Source organism: Sebastes umbrosus, chromosome 12, assembly GCF_015220745.1.
Source record: "Sebastes umbrosus isolate fSebUmb1 chromosome 12, fSebUmb1.pri, whole genome shotgun sequence".
NCBI lineage: Eukaryota > Metazoa > Chordata > Actinopteri > Perciformes > Sebastidae > Sebastes > Sebastes umbrosus.
Window position 1 is genome coordinate 7,986,739 of NC_051280.1, and position 15,155 is coordinate 8,001,893.

At 39.6% G+C, this 15,155-nt stretch overlaps 1 protein-coding gene and 1 pseudogene across 2 annotated transcripts; one reads left to right on the top strand and one right to left on the bottom strand.

Annotated features, from left to right (window-relative positions):
• Positions 1–971, top strand: part of LOC119498630 — a 30,576-nt pseudogene extending 29,605 nt beyond the window's left edge.
• Positions 629–15,096, bottom strand: parp2 (poly (ADP-ribose) polymerase 2). 2 transcript variants are annotated; one of them, XM_037787642.1, is made up of 18 exons: positions 14,869–15,096; positions 13,574–13,783; positions 12,327–12,494; positions 12,033–12,103; positions 11,230–11,280; positions 10,751–10,847; positions 10,513–10,588; positions 10,321–10,423; positions 10,092–10,245; positions 8,084–8,222; positions 7,889–7,952; positions 7,653–7,787; positions 7,342–7,469; positions 7,058–7,157; positions 5,702–5,800; positions 4,702–4,826; positions 2,292–2,447; positions 629–769 (listed from the first exon to the last, which is right to left on the bottom strand). In XM_037787642.1, exons 1-18 carry the CDS (start codon positions 14,942–14,944, stop codon positions 766–768), a joined length of 1,956 nt encoding a protein of 651 aa, XP_037643570.1. In that variant the 5' UTR covers positions 14,945–15,096; the 3' UTR covers positions 629–765. The 2 variants fall into 2 exon arrangements, with proteins under 2 accessions (XP_037643570.1, XP_037643569.1); XM_037787641.1 differs by lacking the exon at positions 629–769 and having other exon boundaries at positions 1,634–2,447.
• Between the last annotated feature and the right edge of the window lie 59 nt (positions 15,097–15,155).

Sequence of the window (15,155 nt, forward strand, 5' to 3'; positions counted from 1 at the left end):
TTAACGATGTAATACGTCAAGGAGCGCTTGAGCAACACTTGAACGCCGACTCGCTGACAATGTAGCTGGCCACACTGGCCGTTTTGTTGCTTTGGTCGCTCATAGTTTGAACACAGCAAAACCCCCGTTGAGCCGCGAAGGAGGGGCCAACGTTAAATGTTGTGTCAAATCCTACTCATTGTGCCTTTAACAGCTTCAACAGAAAAGTGATGACAGTTGAAGGCCCAGCCTTGAGAAGAGATCTGATCAGGAAAAATAAATGAAAACACCTGTGAACAATGAATGTGTAGGTGCTTTGAAGGTAACCAAGTCTAAGGGAGTGTAAGGGCTCTATAAAGGTTTATAATTGGATTTTTTAACAGCAGACATTTTGGCTTGTAAGTAGGAAATGCACAGGTTTTACAAACAATGATGGCTCTGTTCTATTCACCAGTGAGTCATGACAGTGCGACAGTGAGCCAGCATGCACAACACCAGGACCCTGAAACTGAAGCAGCTAATTCAGTCATCATTCATTTCATTGTTTACACCTGTGCTTTTCCTACTGTGACATGTCTTCCATTATTAAATATGTTACTACTAGTTATGTGGTGGTAATCTCTCACCCTGTCCTATCTCTTCCTCTTCCTCCTCCTCCTCTCCCTCCATTCAGTTCCTGATGGTCGACTGTCAGCTGATTATGGGGAAGACGAGCTACTGTCTGGATCCAGAGGAATACATCACCGCTGCTCTCATGATCTACCTGGACATAGTCCTCATCTTCCTCTACCTGCTGGGGAGGAGGTGAAACTGAAATACATTTACACACAAACACACAGACGGACACTCCAAACTGTATCCACAATTAAAATGTCTTTTATTATTATTATTATTATTATTATTATTACTGTAACTCCTGTTTTAACTGACAATGATGAATGATTATCAGTGTTTTTGTCTGAGATTCACATAAACAAAAAATAATATGAAAACTGTTGTACTTGTTGTTTTGCAGTCAATGTTCACCCATACACAAATTTAACCTGACAATTATCAAAACAATGAAAGCATTCAGTTTCAGTTTTTTCTGCATTAATAAGATACATTCAATAAGATGTAGGTAATTCTTCAGTATAAATGCTCACGTCAACCCTGCCTAAAGGACGTCCCAATCATTTTGTTGTGTCATTAAAGTCAGACATTGATAATCCAATAGATCCATAAGGCCATTTGTGTTTCATACAGCACCAAAGCAAAGACCAAAATGCAATGAAATACAGCTTATAATAATATGAGGACGTAAGCGATATAAAGCAACATGGAAAAAAAGTAGTGCAAAATGTTGAGCATATTTTCTCGCATCACAAGGATCCATCCTCATCTTTTATCCTCACCAAAGTTCACTGTACTAACCAAGCAATATTCTGAAATTATTTGATGTACGTGTGGACATCACTGTAGGGCTGCAACTAGGGCTGGGCAATATGACAATATATATCAAAACGATGTAAAAATGTCTAACGTTTATATTTTTCTATATTGTTTCTATCACAATATAGACTAGGCCTATATTTATTCTTTTTTTCACTTCAAACTGTTATGTTCATTTTACACTCAAGTTCTTAAAATTAGAAAATATTCCTCCTACTTTTCATTTGTCAAGTATTTAATTCACACAGGATTATACAATAATAGGCTTTACTGTGTATTTATTTCATACAGACTATTTATTTATTGAATTACCAGAAAACTTGCTATAGTGTGATCTATATCGTTATTGAGATATGAAATTACCTATATGGAGATGGAAGATTTTGGCCATATCACCCAGCCCTACTTACAATTAATTAATCTGATTATTTCCTCAATTAATCCATTCATTGTTTTGTCTATAAAATATCAGAAAAATGTGAAAAATGTGAGCTAAAATCTTCCACAGCCTAAAATGAGGCTTTCTTTGACCAACAGTTCAAAACCCAAATATATCAAATATAACAAAGACAAGCAGCAAATAACTGTTGGCATGTTTGCTTTAAAAATGACTAAAACAAACTGATTATCAGAATATATATTATCAGAATAGTTGCCAATTAATCGAGTAATTGTTGCAGCTCTACATCACTGAGAAATTTAGCATTCCTGTAATCCACCCAATAACAGCAGTATGTTCAGTTTTAACATCCTATCCCCAAGAACCAGAATCTAACTGTACATGAAGAATGACTAGGTGATATATCATCCCGGCTTTGTGGAGAGCAAAACGCCCGAAATCTCCAGATTTCACTCATTCATACTGTTTTGCTCGGCCTCACCACAGTGACGAGTAGTTGAACTTGATCCGCAGCAGGTACCTCATGCGAGTCTGGGCGGGGTTGTAAACGATGAATTCGTTGTACAGGAGGGAGTAACAGCTCTTTTTACCCACCCCCGTCTTCACCCCCGGCCCCATAGGCACGGTCACACCGTCCCTGAGAACGAGAGAGAGGAATACAAATGAAAGGTTTTAACACATTACGTATAAATTGCCTTGTCTTTACAATACTTCTTCTCTCAGAGAGTTACAAACTTCAGCACAATATGAAAATCAACTTGCAGAGATGAACTGAAACCAGTTGCTGCCAGGAAGTATATGATGCTTTGGAAATTGGCTGGTAGTAATGGGAAATATATTCATAGTTAGCAGCCTTAACTAACTTTATTTTATTTGTATTATTGATAAATCTGACACATATCTTTTTTATTAGTTGATTAATCTTTGTGTCCAGAAAATGGTGGGAAAAAAGCCTATCCCAGATGTCAAGATGTTGTTTACAAATATTTTGTTTTGTGCGGCCCTCAGTCAAATCCGAAAGATATTCACTCTCCAATCATTATTATTATTTTCATTATCAATTAATTTGCCAATCATTAATCGTTTAATCATAATAGTCATAAAATAGAGAAAAATGGACATACAGCACAAAGTGATATCATCAAATGTCTTGTTTTGTGCAACCGACAGTCCAAACCCCAAAAATATTCAGTTTCCTATCATGTACGACCAAGAAAAGCAGCAAATTCTCAGTTAAGTACACAGAACAATAAAATGTTTGTCATTTTTGCTTACAAAAAATGACAAAAAAAATCTATAAACAGTTGCCCATTAATTGTAAGTTGTATATTTTAATTATTCTGTAAATGTAAAAGCCGAATTAGGGACACAAGTTGAAAATGAACAATAGCTATAAACTCTCTGTGCAGCACATCAGTTTCATGACCTGTATTGGAACTATGTTAAATGCATTGTCCCTATCAAATTAAAATCAAAATCAAAAAAATCTATATCAAATCTGTAGGAAATAAGAGTTTCCATTTAATTGAAGGTAAGGTCCATCATTAACCTTCAATTAAATGATCGACACCATTCTATTCTAATCTTTTCTTCCACTTCATTCTGATCTGTTTTGCATTAAAGAGTTTACTGCTTGTTTTTTATTCTTTATTTTATTCTGCAGTATGTAAAGCGTCTTTGAGCACTTTGAAAAGCATTACATAAATCTTATGTATTATTATCATTATGTACATAGATATATTTCACTTTTATATATTTTTTAATTTGTTTCTAATCTTATTGTGGACTAATCGACTTATCACTGCAGCTCCAGCTAAAACACAAAAAAAACAACCAGCTATTGAGGTTGATCGGATTTGAAGGGTGGCACAAGATGTTGAAATTAGAGCTGCAACGATTAATTGATTAGTTGTTAACTATCAAATTAATCGCCAACTATTTTGATAATCGATTAATCAGTTTGGGTAATTTGTTTAGAAAGAAAAGTCAAAATTCTAAGATTTTAGCTTCTTAAATGTGAATATTTTCTGGTTTCTTTACTCCTCTGTGACAGTAAACTGAATATCTTTCAGTTCTGGTCAAAACAAGACATTTGAGGATGTCGTCTTGGGCTTTGGGAAAAATAGATCGGAATTTTTCTCCATTTTCTAACTTTTTGTGGACCAAACTAATCGATTAATCAAGAAAATAATCGGCAATGAAAATAATCGTTGCAATCGAGTTGCAGCCCTTGTCGAATTTAGTGGTATGTTTCATGCTCAGATTGACTGCTCTCTAATGAAAAACAGTATTTTTTCGAGCGTGAAATCTACAGAGAGCAGAGGCAGCAGAGCAGGAAAGTAAAATGAGGTCAGTCCATCAGTGTATGAGTCACTACAGAGTTCAGCATTTAGTGTTTTCTTTCATTTTAGCGTTTTTACTCCATATTGCCTTTTTCAGGAGCAAAACCATCTGACATTTCTAAGGAGTGTTTGAAAATAACCCTAAACCAATAGGTCTGCATAGATAAAATACACAGCTTAGGTAGTCTAGTCAAGCACTATGAGGATACTGAGCTAACCTTATGTTTTTTTTATAATTTAAAACGTGAAAATATAGGAAATTAGAAATTAAACTATCCTACAGTTAGCAGAGAAGGTCGCAGTTGAAGAAAGAAGTGTTTAGTCTTTATGGGCTACATCTTGTAATGTTATTATTGTTATATCATATTTTTCTTTGTGTCTTTTATATAGTTTTTCTCTGTGGTCATCAACCTGTATTTTTTCTTTGCTAATGTAATCAACAAACTCCCCCTCTCAGATACTATAATGGTTTCAGTTGTGTAACAGAAAGCACAATTAAATCAATGTTTGGCTTGTTTGAAATGTGTCGGTGTAAGGAGGGATACTAACAGATCGACAGAGTTTTTGGGGTCAGGTCCGGTCTGTCCCAGACCCTTGGTGCTGTGTTTTCCAGCAGGCATATTCTTGGCCTCGTAGTCGGCATCCAGCAGCTCGTTACTGTCTCCCAGAGCGACCTGAAACCACACACAGACACAGAGCACGGACAGTGAAACAGGTGCATTACATCTGGGCCAAACATATAATGTGGTGTTCACATCATGTTGGTTTTATTGTTAATACAAGTCGTGGACTTGTATTGGCAGCTCTACGGGGTCTGAACGGGGGTGAAAGTAAATTGAAGTTCTTGCCAGTACTACTAGGCTACCCTAACCGTCATCGCTTATTGTTCTCCTCCCACCCCCAGCTTCATGCATCCCTTAACACACAATGCAATGCCTGTATGGTGTAAAAAGAAATTAGAAACACTTGACATCTAGATGCTGTTTCTATGGTTGCCATGCATAGCGCCTGGCATTAACTCGCGAAGCACTTGTCTACATGAGGAGCGCAGTCAGACCCCGCAGATCCAAGTGAGTACGTTGGCGGCAGAAAAAAGACCTTAATGCGTATACAAACAAACCAAACCGCAAACATAACCTCCTTGGCGGAGGTAACGGTATGCTGACCTAAATGTCAGCAGATGTGTTTTCTTATTGGAAATGTGATCGTGAGTGACGGGTTGTATGTGGGTTTTGGCAGGCAGCTGCTGTCCCCTCTTCCCAGTACTGTGTACCGGCACTGACTCTTTTATTGGTACAGAGTACCGGACCATACCGGCTTACTTTCACCCCTTGGTCTGAAATGAACAGCATTTAAGCACCAACTACTGGCACAATTTGTTCTTGGAGCATTTTTCAGTCATTTTTTGGGAGCTAAATTCAAGTGTGCAGACACTAGACTTTTTTTCCTCCATTGAATCTGTTATCGTGCACCTGTTGTTACTATAGGATGGGATGTGCACACAACTTGCTTATTTATTTTGGCCACAGAAAATAGTAACTCAACTCACCTCACACAGCAGCAGCAGTCCCACGTTGTTGTTCTGGCCGGCAAAGCAGTAGTTGGCACTCTTTGATGACATGTCAGCAAAGTAGATACCTTTTCCAAACTAGATGAAAGAGAATCAGGGAAATTATTATCACTGGAATAAAAAACAATTTAATATAGTGCTATAGTTTATAGATAATTTAAAGCTACTATGAAGAACTTTCATTTTGTGTTGATTTTGGTGGTCCCTATGGATAGAAGTGGTAGTGTTTTCCGAGCACCAGAGTCCCTTTAGAAAATCTCTAATTTTACTGCAGCAGGGTCTGACAGTCTGCCCCGCTCAGTCCTGGTTCTGGTTCTACCGTGCTTCCCTTCCCTCCAGCGGGCCCAGTAATACGGCCTGGGCCTCCAGCGGCGTGGGGTCTGTGTTGGCTCCCACCAGGGACCTGCAGAGCAGCGAGGAGAAGCTCTGCTCTTGCCATGAAACGTCTGCTTTCTAATTTTTTTAGTAGTGGGTAGTAGGGACTATTTGAATGCGAGGTAAATGATAAAGATGCAGCCAGGCGTGGAGCTCTCCTCCTCGCGCCAGAGGAGCAAAGCCAGATCTAGGTCTGTCCCCGTTGGGCTGGTCGCTGCCCGTTAGAATCTGAGCTGAAGGAGTTCCAGGTGAACGTGCATGATATCGTCTGATTTCACTGGAATCGGACCCGGTGGCACAGATGACAAGCATTAAGAATAACTACATAGAAATAGCCAATCTTCTCGCTGATGGTCTCGTTTGCTTATGTAGGTCATATACCGTAGAGGCATCAGTATTAAATTGAGACTGTTTCATAACAAGTTAAAAGTTCATAGTAACTTTAATTCCAAAATGCTAAGCATTATCATCACCTGTTAAAAAATATAGGTTTCTATTCTAAACATTGCGTCAGTTTGTTCTTAGACCCTGCATCAATGTTGGATATTAGCACTTACATAACTGTCACCTAATTGTTTTTTGGTTTTTTTTAAAGTTATTTTTTGGGGTGATTTTTAAGTATTTATTGATAGGACAGTGGATAGAGTGTTGGAAAGGGGGAGGGAGAGAAATGACATGCGGAAAGGACCACAGGCCGGATTCGAACCCGGGTCCACCGCTGCTAGGACTGAGCCTTGGCGTTACATGGGCGCTCGCTCTACCGACTGAGCTAACCAGCCGTCCCACCTAATTGTTTTAATAGATGCCAAAATGTATTTCATGTTATGTATTAATCTTATTATTTTTGTCTTGTGAGGTTGCTTGTTTTTTAAAGTAGAAGACTTGGGTTTGAGACAAACGCAAAGAAAGAATCAAGAGAAAAACAGGATATGCCAGTATTTTTCTGTGTTTCCATCCTACCATGTAACCAGTGATGGGAGCTTCAGGTGGGGCCACTCGGAGCCCCTGACTGAGGATGCCGACCCAGTTAGTCATGCGGGAACCGTGCCACAACAGAGTCCTGGTAGACAGACAGACACACGATGGGGTATATGACTGGAACTGTGTGGTAATGCAGATTTCAAAGCCGGCACAGCACATTCGGTATAACATCTGAAGCAGCAACAACTAGTACTGAATGGTATTTATCAAAGCCTTCAGGTGTATTATCAAGTTATCTAAACTCTAAGCCCGCGGTGTATTACCTGTTGTTAATCTGTGAGAGGAAGTTGTTCCTCTCTCTGTCTCTGTCCACTGAGAAGATGTCAAGGACCGTCATGGTGTAGTCACGATGGGTGGAGGCGTGAGTGGACTGTAGATACTTTTCTACCACCTTTACACAGAGAAGAGAAAAGTGGCTACACAAACGACCTTCAGGTTTTTGATACAATTTCAGTGACTTTGTTAAATGCACCACATAAATCTTGCATCCATGAACATAACAACAGTGTATTAGTCCCGGCTGATAAACCATGACCTTTATCATTATAACAGTTATGAGTAGTAAAACACTGACTGTGTATTCGTTGCTGCTGGAGTCCAGCGACTGCAGTTGGCACTGGAGGGAGCTGTAATGTCGGTCCAGAGGATGTTCGTCACTGTCTTTACTGGACTGAACCATTTTCACTGCTATCTGAATGTCACTCAGAGCCTGAAAAAAGAAATAAGACAAAGAAATATATAAATATTACAGTGTGGGCCATGGATTTAAGGGATTTAATTGTCGACCATCTTTTAAAATCTCTCCGTTACCTCCAACAGTGAGATTTTTTCCTTCAGCTCATCTTCTGTTCGAATGATTGGAGGACTTTTCAACCTGGAGAATTACATCTTTTAGTTACAGATAGAGAGAGATCAATGTGAAATATTTCCCTGTCATCATTCAGACATCAAATTTCTCAACAGCATTTGTACATCTCCCCTACTGCACAGCCACATGTTCCCTACCCAAAGTCATGAGGGATGCGGGTGTAGAACTGGTTGCATGCTTCCAGCAGCTCACGATTGCTGCCCTTCTTCTTCAAACACTCCTCGATTTTCTTCAGCGCCGTGTAGCCTGCACGGATCTGCTCCGAGGTCAGCTTGCCTGCAGGTACAAAGAAAAATACTGAATTTGAAATATGAAACACAACAATGAAACTTACATACTTAAAACGTACATACATTAGACATATTAGAGACTCAGACTACCTACTGTTTCATGCTGCAGATAGTTTCATGCACGCTATGATCTTTTCACATTTAAGTTATTGTGCAACCTCTTGGCCACAAGCAGCATCTACAACAACCAGGCCTCTTATGATGATAAACAATTGAGTAAGGCTGCACAATTAATCATCCTCATCATTTAATCACATTAAATCAAAATGTTTTGGCTTCAATTTTGGTTGAGCTGTCATGCCGCTGCGCACGCACCCTACAGCGGCAGCCAAAAACGTTCCTGAATGGTGCGGCTGCAGTCCAGAGTAGAAGAGTAATACACTGTAGAGCAGACGGGCAAAACAAAAATGCGCTGAATTCAGGTGAAGAAGAAGAACCCTTATCTTAAGTCTTATTTTGATGCAAAGATCTGTTAATTAGCAGGAATGTAGCACATCATGGAAGTGAAAGCAGTACTCGGTTTATTTAAATCTGAACGTGCAATAAAGATATTTTGTCAATGAATAATCGTGATAAATAATCAGGATCTCAATATTGATCAAAATGATCTTGATTAGCATTTTAGCCATAATCGTGCAGCCCCACAATCGAGTAATTAAAATTTTGGACAGCAAAGCCGATAAGATCACATCATAGCCATGATCGTAAGAAAATTATTATGTTAGGTTTTGATCATTTACTTAAACTTGCTCATCTTAAACTCATCTAGAGATGCTTACATAACCAGGCTTCCCAGGTGCTCAGTAACCTTGTGGTTCCACTCCGACCATTGTAAGGTGCCTTTACTTAAAGGGACTATATGTAACTTTCAGAATTGCTGCTTAACAGCGACACCTGTGGCCGTGAAGTCAGCGAAAGTCAGCGTCGGGCTCGCGCTTGCTCGCTCTAAATATACCTGAACGAGCATCGCTCAAAACAGTGAGGCGACACACATCAGCTAAAACCACAACATCACTCTATATTTCAGCTGCTTGGCAGTAATGTTAGCTGACCAGACGAAGGTCTCTCCATGAACATGATTTAGATCTGATCCTAGTGTTGGCTTTTCCTGCCTCACCCTCCTGCGCCCGCAGGGAGACACCGGCAACCGGCAACCGGAGCCCCTCCTCCGATCCCTGCTTGCCTTCACTGACACAGCGCGTACCAACAGAGGTTTTCCGTGTCTTGTGAAGTGATGGGGCTCCGCAGAGAGAAACGTGAACCATGACTCCGGCACCCGTTGTCTCCCTGCGGCGCAGGAGGGAGACGGTAACGTTTCTCTCTGGAGGAGCTGCAGCATTCATTTCTTCACAAACGTCCACTGAACATTCACTAGATATTCTCAGAGCTACTAACTCTCCTGCAGTGTGGAGTGAGTGCACGTTCACTTCTAGAGGTGGAGCGAGAACGCACGCTCTGTCTGAGTGAAGGCGAGCAGGCAGAGGAGACGAGGCTCCGGCCACACGCGAGCGCGCATATGAGAGCGCACATGTGTTCCGACCCGGTCCATTTATACGCTTACAAAGTTACAAACAGTCCCTTTAAATCTTCATTTGGACAAACAGCTTTTTCTATTTGGGCAATCAACTGGTGGATTTCCTTACCTACAGAACTCAAACTGGATCCTGAATGGGATCATTTAAACTTAAACAGTGTTAGAAGAAGGATCATGAATGATCTGGTGCTTTCTCAAGAACAAATTAAAGGAAAAAGAAAGATATTTGTAAATAAGGCCCATTATAAGTAGAATTTAAAAGAGTATAACAGAATCAATTTCAGTATATTTCTGTTGTGATTTTGATTCTGTCAGACTGACCGAGAGGAGCTTTCTGGATGTCAAACTTCATCTCCAGCACGCACTCCTCCATGGCTTTGACGTCACAGATTAGCTCCAGGAGCGACTGGACCTTCACATCCAGGCTAGAGGTCCTCTTTTTGGGTGCAGCATCCACTGTGTTCTGGCTCTCCTCCTGGAACAGTGAAATATATCAGAATACATAATGATAGAAGATATTGAGGAGATACATAGTTCGTTGGTTCTTTGCCTTTTCATCGGTGCTGTAGTCCATGAACACCATGTCGTATTTTCCATCTACTTTCTCAAAACTCGCTCGGTCTCCCCACTCATTCTTGGTCTTGTCTAAAAACCTGTTGCAAAACAAACAAGTTTCAGAATTTTACTAAACTCACTTCAATGTGAGACATCCGGAAATATTTGTTTAAATCCACAATCTCACTTTGTGTTGAAGATATTTTTGGCTTTCAGCAGGTCTCCACCACAGGCTGTCAGACTGTGCTGACCCACTTTTCCCACTAAAAACAAAACAAAAAAGAAACCACCAAAATATATTTAATCAGTTTGTTTACGTTTTAGAAAATATCTTTCAAACTGCAGGCTTGTGTTAACTTCCTGCGTAAATACAAACATTTAAATATATATAAGATATGTTAAGAATCATGGGCACATAAACTGACCTCTGCCCCATCTCAACCACACACTGTACGCCTTGGAGTTGTCGTCTTCCAACAACTGGATCAAGTAGTATTTGTTGTTGTTAAACTGAAGATTTGTCTGTAACAAAAGAGAGAAAGTGTTTGCTGCAAGCCTAAAACTCAGATAACATTCCCACAAATCAAAATGTTACATGAAAATAAAAAACATATCATTTACAGCCTTCACTTGATTTATGTTTTTCAGATTTAATTTAAGAAACATTATAGGAAATGCATTATTAGCTATGAAAAATCACTCATACACATTGCAAATAAATGTACCTCTAAAATCATCAGTACCTGAAACTGTGAACAATTGTGATCAGAATATCTGTTAAACTATTCACAAGTACTATTCAGTCAGTCAGCACTACTCAATACAGACATAAAGACTACGGTTTTAAAATTTTTGAACAAAAAGCACTCCCAGCTTTGAGTGTAAGCAATTAAATATTTTTTACCTGATTTAGCATCACGTCGTAAACATCTTTTCCTTCACTGTAAACATGAGCCTGAAAGACAAATTGAACATATTTACTACTACTAATATAAATGAAGGTAGCTGCACCTGAGCTGCATCTTGTAAGTGAGAAATGAAACACATATTGTTCATGTAAACTTCTCATTTCCTTTCTTTACATTGCATGTGTTTCATACAGTTAATTAAGATAACGGTGATTTAGGAAAGTGTTTGAACAAAACTCAAGTGAAGTCCATTTTCAGATTAAAAAACAAGGACATTACAGGAAAAAGGTGTCATAAATACTCTATAAGCACTATAAATAAAAAAGCATCCAAACAAATTATTGTTTGTAGGACTGCAACTAACAATTATTCTCATTAGCTATTAATCTTTTTCGATTAATTGCCCATCACAACCTCCAAGAATCCAAAGTGACGTCTTGAAACTGTTTGGTTTGTTCGGCCAAAAAATCCCAAACTGGAACATATGACGCAGACCAGCATTAAATCCTCATATATGAGAAGCTGGAACAACAAACTAAATGTTCATTTCCAAGAATCAAACTCAGCCTGAGCATCCTACATTGTTGCTGTAAGTAAATATCAATAACCACAGTGATATTTTCTTATAGCTATATCTGTAAACTACAATCAAATTACATTTTTGATTGATTTAAGTCCAGACATTTAATAGAATAGTAACACACACAGCTTTGCAAAGGTTTTCTACAGGTGTCAAACCACAAGCGTGTCCGATGTGAATCATGAGTTTCATATCTCGTGTGGAGAATAGATACGGTACCTTTCCCAGCTTGGCTTTACATTCAGAGTCCAGTGGAGCTTTTCCCTTCATGACCACCGTCCTCACAACCTCTGTTCAACATCCAAAGATCAGAGATATGAGGTCAACTCACATCTAATATGAAGTTCATGTAACACCATGTATAAACCAAAAAAACAGAAACCACTTGATGATGTTGCCATAGTTACTGCACTTTGTGGGTCACCAGTTACTCAACCACTTTAAAATACTACTTCATATTTTAATGTTAATAAATAGACAACATACTGTTGATGACAATCAGATCCACATTACCTTCAGTTTTTATTTCTTCTTTGGGCATTTTTTCAGTTTTTGTCTTACTACTGCTCTGCCCTCTCTTCTTCTTGGCTGCAGGCTCCTTTTCCGTCTCCTCCTCTTCCTCTTTAACTTGAACTGGACTCCCATTTTTAGCTTTCAAGTCACCAGCCTCATTCAAACTTTCTGAACAAAAGAACGCAACAGAAGAATTATCTTAAATACCTTCAGTAATTTAGATTTTTTTTTAAATGTACAAATACATAAAAAACATGAACAAAATCTATGTAAAGTTCATATAATACTTCTACTATTTACTACAACATAAAGCCTTTTCCTTCGTGTTAAGTAGTGAAAAATCTAATAAAACAGTAGTTAAGGAAATGTGAAATAGGACAATGATATTTTTGGGGATTTGGTTAAAGGGACTGTTTGTAACTTTTTACACGTATAAATCTACCGGGTCGGGATCCCATGCGCGCTCGCATATGCGCGCTCGCGTTCACCTCTACACATGCATGCGCGCACACTACACACTGCAGAAGAGTTAGTTTAGCTCTGAGAATATCTAGTGAATGTTCAGTGGACATTTATGCAGAAATAAATGCTGCAGCTCCTCCAGACCAACAGAGGTTTCCCGTGTCTTGTGAAGTGACAGGGCTCCGCAGAGAGAAACACTATCATCTCCGACCAGGTGCCGGTGTCTCCCTGCGGGCGCAGTCGGGAGACGATAACGTTTGTCTTCCTGCTTCAGCCCCGGCACCGACCCGCTTTTCCTGCTTCAGCCGGAGGCAGGAAAAGCCAACACTAGGATCAGCATTGATTAATGGAGAGACCTTCGTCTGGTCAGCTAACATTACTGCCAAACAGCTGAAATATAGAGTGATATTGTGGTTTTAGCTGACGTGTGTCGCCTCACTGTGTTGAGCGATGCGCGTTCATGTCTATTTAGAGCGAGCAAGCGCAAGCCCGACGCTGACTTTCGTTGACTTAACGGCCGCAGGTGTCGCTGTTAACAAGCATTTCTGAATCTTACAAACAGTCCCTTTAAGTTGGATTTGTCGGCTGTACGTCCCCCTTAGAAATTAAATTACATAAAAACATTTAATTAATTAAATGCAAAATAATACACGTTGATAGCAAAAATCAGGGGTTGACAGAAATTAAGTGACAACAATTTAAAATAAAATAACTTATTTACAATAAAACAGTGATGTGACAGACAATTACAGACAGATATGGCATAACACAGAACACACACATACCTGGTTTTACCATCTGAGAGCGAATCTTCCTCTTGTACTTGGTGACAGGATTAATCTGGACCATCTTCTTCAGGTCGACTTGGTAGGGCGTCCCAGAGCCCAGAGGCAGAGTGACCGAGGTTTCTCCTGAAGAGACGGCTGAGTCCAACAAGGCGCAGGCTGAAGGCAAGTATGGTTCCCACTGTCCTTCATCTCCTTTCCACTGCCACACTGGCACACACACACACACAGAGTGAGTAGGGTTGTTCATACCATATTATCTCTGTAAAGAGGGACTTTAAGTTCTGGTAACTTCCCTAGTCATTATTGTGACAATTTAAAGGGAAAATGATTGTTCAGTTAATAAAAAAAAAATAGCTATTATATAATGAATCAATAATGATTGAATACATAATACTGTACTAAGATATATCTAGCAACTAAAATGTAAAGAGTCAAAAAGCAACTGCACCCAAGAGTGTTTTCCCAGCAGTATGTCAGCAATGCTCCCAGTAGACCACTTACACTTAGACACCAAAAACTGACATAACCTGATATTTTCAGGTGGAATTTCATTTCATTCTCACTGTGCAATATCATTTTCCACTTGTGCAATTTTGTTAGCAGTCTGTTGATTGTAAATACTGTAAATACTGTTCCTATTTTTATACTTCCTTCTATTTAAATGGTTCATATTTTGTTTCACTTTGTTTAGCTCTTTTTTTACTGTGTTAGCTGATGCATCTTGTTTTTTGCACTATCCCCTTTGCTGCTGTACACTGCACATTTCCCTACTGCGGGACTAATAAAGGAATATCTTATCTTAACTTATCTAAATCAACTATACAATTATTATTAGAAACATAACCACCTATATGTTGTATGTGTAAGATATCTTGACTGAAAAGCATAACCTGGTTAGCAACTTACTGTATGTGCAAACCAGGTTATGCTGTTGAATTATACTGCATTAGTTGTAGCCAGTTGTAGCTTATAAACTGGCCTGCATGGACCATAAATATACTAAATATAACATGTACATCTTCTCCTCTCTTCTCCTCTCCTCTCCTCTCCTCTCCTCTCCTCCTCTCCTCTCCTCTCCTCTCCTCTCCTCTCCTCCTCTCCTCTCCTCTCCTCTCCTCTCCTCTCCTCCTCTCCTCTCCTCTCCCCTCCTCTCCCCTCTCCTCTCCTCCCCTCCCCTCCTCTCCTCTCCTCTCCTCTCCTCTCCTCTCCTCTCCTCTCCGCTGTCCTCCTCTGACGTCGTCACAACAGCCAGGTTAACTAACGTTAGCTTCAACAGCTGTTCAGGCACCAACCTGTCTTTGACGGGACTTCTTCAGTTTCTTGTTCACTCTTCTGACTTGTATTCTTCGAGCTTCTTGTCCGCCTCATGGTGGTTTATTTATATAATATCTAGTAGTGTGCAGGTACAGTAATAAAGGGACAACAAAGAAGGCGGAAGGAAAACTTTCCCCGCCACCGTTTCCTAGCCGCTAAAGATCGTTTAGTATGAAGACCGATCACTCCGTGGTTAAAACGAAACCCTTGACGCTTGCGCGCTACAGCCTTGTCAAAAAAGGAAACAGTTATCGTGGCAACGATT